The following is a 3,889-nucleotide window of genomic DNA, read 5'->3' as shown; positions in this document are numbered from 1 at the left end:
ATCCAGAATTATGTTCATTTTTATATTACTATATGCCACTAAAACCACACTTTATTTACGCTGCTAATTTCTATTTCTGCTACTTCTAAGGCGTCATATGTGTCTTTTTGGTCCACAGATGGAGATCAGAGGGTCCCTGAAGGCAATCCTGCAGCAGGAGAGAAGCAAAGAAGCTTATAATGAACTTTATCTGGACACTATTCAGGTACAGTTGTGTTCGAAATAATAGCAGTGCCTCAACAGCAGCAAGAAAATCACTGGTTGAGTTCAATTGAAGGGCATCAATTAGGGAGGGTATCCTGGGAAAAAAGGGTGTTAACAGGTGATCCGTATTTAAGGATCAGACAACTGGCATGCTGGCTGTGCATTTCTCCTCGAAAAAACAATGAAATGGGTCGTTCAAGACACTGTTCTGAAATGACGTTTCCTATAAAAAAAATTGATTAAGAAGGAAAACATACAAAGAGGTCAGAAAATCATTGGCTGTTCGCTAAATGATCTCAAATGCCCTGAAGGGAGCAAAACTGAAACAGACGAGGAAAAAGAAGACAACCCCTCGAATGGACAGAAGAATAGCCAAACTGGCGAAGACTCAGCCAAGATGGGATCCAAGAGGATCAAGCAAGACCTTCATTGACAGTGAGTACTGTGACAATCAGAAGACGTCTTATTGAGGTTACACCTTCCAGCAAGAAGCCCCCGCAAAGTCCCACTGCTGAGAAAAAGACTGTGCAGACCGTTTTACAATTTGCCAAAGAGCATTGACTGGCCTAAAAGAAATGGCATAATATCTTGTGGACAGATGAGAAAGCAAGATTGTTCTTTTTGGTCTAAGGGTCACAGGCAGTATGTCAGACGCCTTGCAAACACAGAATTCAAGCCACAGTACTCACTGAAGCCCATTACATGGTGGTGCAAGCATCATGATAGTGGGATTGTTTTCATACTATGGGGTTGGTCCGATTCACCGCATACAAGGGACATGATCAGTTCCAGTACATCAGATCCTGGAAGAGGTCATGCTGCCTATGCTGAGGAGGAAATGCCGTTGAGGTGGACCTTTCAACAGGATAATGACCCCAAACACACCAGCAAGCGAGCAAAAGCATGGTTCCAGATGACCAAGATTCACTGATGGAGTGGCCACACATCCCCGACCTTAATCCCAGAAAACTTGTGGGCTGACATAAAAAGTGCAGTGCAGTGAGGCAAAACCAAGAACGCTGAGGAATTGTGAATACAGTGCTTATCCTGGGCTGCATACCTGTGGAACGATGCCGAAGTTGGTTGCTCCCATCACCAAGATATGAGCAGTCACGGAAACCGTGGTTTTGCGACAAAAAATTAGTTTGGATACTCAGCTAGGTTCACTTATCAAGAATTTCTTTGTTTGTACAGTACATTTTTAGTTTCCAAGGAAAGATGGCCAACACTGCTATTCTTTGTGAACATGCCTTTCTTCTCTTATTTGAATATTATTATTATATTTAAGTTTTGATCCTTTGCGCAATTGTTTTGCTTTGGAATAGAATGTACTGTGTCCCCAATGTATCTGTGTTCATTAAAGTACAATTTCTTTGAAGAATTTGACATTACTCATTTTTCTAAAGGCACTGCATTATTTCGAACACAACTGTACTTATTAAACCGATATACATATTATGGGTGTATGACGTTATGTGAGACAATGGGAGTGATTGTGTGTGTTTGTTTTCTACAAATTGATTTGGTTGGAACTTTTTGGGTATTATTTGATAATAAAGACTCTTTCTTTTAATTTAATTTCTTTGCTTTTAGATTTTTTTTATATGTTTTGGTTGATAATAATGCTGTTTCTTTCTTGTTATTTCTCTTTAAGTGCATTGACGCCATGCACAGACAGCACAAAAAATCAGCCAAAAACTCGCTGACTACTGCAGTTGGTGGTGTTTCCAAGAGCTCGGCTGTTTCTGAGAGGGAGAATGAGCCATGTATTCTCCTGCAACTTAACGTCCATATCTAATTAAAGGCATTACGTTGCATTGTTCACTCTGCATATCTGCTCGTTTTGTAGCTACAACGCCATGCAGACTGAGATTCTTGAAAAGAAAGCAAAAATGGACAAACCAGAAACAACACTTCTTTAAACTTGAACAACTGTAATAAACTCAAGTAGTTTTGGCCCAATGTATTCAATTTAAACTGTTTCTAAAACAGGTTACTAATAAAAAATGACACTCAACAAAACAACAAATGCAAGAAAGAAATGCAGGTAAATCACAGGAAAGTGATGATGTTGTCTATGATATTTCTTCCCAGGGAGTATGTCCAGACCCAAGCTAAAAGCGTCCTTGTCATGGAAACCGTGGCAACGCTTAAGACATGGAGGCGTTCACTTTGAACCTTCTGATGAAAATCTTAGCTGACACTGCAAAGGTAGCTGTTGACTTAGTCACAAATGTAGGCCTGCTGTTTTCTTATTTCAAAAGGTATTGATATTGAGAAATGTCTAACTCATTTGAATGTTTTGTTAAACCCAGAGCCACTTTAAGAGATACTTCAAATCAGACAACAAGGAATTCTTCCTAATCGACGAACTACAGAGTCTTTTCACGGAGCTGTCATGCTGTCAGGATGCAGGCCTACAAAAGGTATGGAAAAAATCTGAACTGGGGGGGGGGGGTTCAACCATATACAATCGAAAATATAAAGACTGTGAATTTCAGCATCTTCCGTATCTTTGAGTCTGAATGCTTTTTATGTTGTTCTGCTCTTGCTCATATTTGACTTTGTGTCTCTCAGAGAGTGATAGACGAGGCCTACAAGCTCACCGCTCACTCATACCTGGCACATCTTATCCAGAGCGAGCAGAGCAAACTGAGCAGGTGTTGGAGTCCAGATGTTGGACAAAAGGTTGCTGATGATGCGAAGACTCTTCACGACACCTTCTCTGAATTGGTGAGATCAACGGACTGCTTGTTAATGACATTCGCGCTTCAGGATAAAGTCTTCACTGGTTTCAACATAACTTCCTGACCTGTGTGTGTTGTGTTGTTTCAGGTTCCTGGTGTCAGACCGTGGAACTCCATGCTGCTGAAAGTCAAAGACCTGTTGGAGTGTGAAAGCATCGACACGATAAAGCTGACCATTGGGAGCATGCAGACAGACCCGCGCACATCGAGGTGAGTCATTCTGACATTTTACGGTTTGTGTCCAGTCGTCCATAGTACTGCTTTGGCTGTCTGTATTCGTGGGAAAACGACCCTGTAATCAATACACCCAAAATGGGGCGACCCTAGCTCCCCCAGTAGAGGGTGGGCCCCGTGTAGCAGAGTCCCCGGTTCAAGTGTGTCACCCCCCTCTCTCCCCACCTTCCCTGTCCATTAATTTAATTTATTCGTTTATGATCAATAAACAGAATAAATGGGGAAGACAATTACACTATGTGTGTAGTAACATACACACAGGCCTGAAATAGACAACCATACTCAGGCCATACATGCACAATAGAGAGATGTCAGAGTTATTAAAAAATATCCAAAAAATTAAAACAAAATGACACCCAAAGACGGTCACCACGAAACACAGATTGTACAAATGTAAGGGATGTTTTGTGTTTGTGTGTGCTGCATAGACATACTATAGTGCCTAAAACCTGCTTTACTAAAATAAAAAAAAAATGGGACCATAATTTACAAATAACATCATGCTGATGAGAAGAATTGAAACTGCGTTTAGACCATGGAGTCATTATGAAAATGTAGAAGTGGACGAATTCCCCAGATACTTCTATAGAAAATGACTTTCTTTTACAACCCGGTCGCCCCATGCTGGCCATTAAGAATGCAGTTAAAGACTCTCTCTTTAAGTTAGTGCATCTCACTAACTCTCCCTGGCGTTGTGTCTCACG

The 3,889-nt window shown here is 41.0% G+C and overlaps 1 protein-coding gene across 1 annotated transcript in view; it reads left to right on the top strand.

Annotated features, from left to right (window-relative positions):
- si:dkey-196h17.9 (uncharacterized) overlaps positions 1–3,889 on the top strand; it is a 59,045-nt gene that overhangs the window by 50,642 nt on the left and 4,514 nt on the right. Inside the window, exon 4 of the mRNA XM_032526181.1 lies at positions 119–205. Coding sequence (XP_032382072.1) covers positions 119–205 — 87 coding nt within the window. The remainder of the gene's footprint in view (positions 1–118; positions 206–3,889) is intronic.

Source organism: Etheostoma spectabile, chromosome 9, assembly GCF_008692095.1.
Source record: "Etheostoma spectabile isolate EspeVRDwgs_2016 chromosome 9, UIUC_Espe_1.0, whole genome shotgun sequence".
NCBI classification, from domain to species: Eukaryota; Metazoa; Chordata; class Actinopteri; order Perciformes; family Percidae; genus Etheostoma; species Etheostoma spectabile.
The sequence above is the reverse complement of the archived record's forward strand: the minus strand, read 5'-3'. Positions and strand labels throughout refer to the sequence as shown.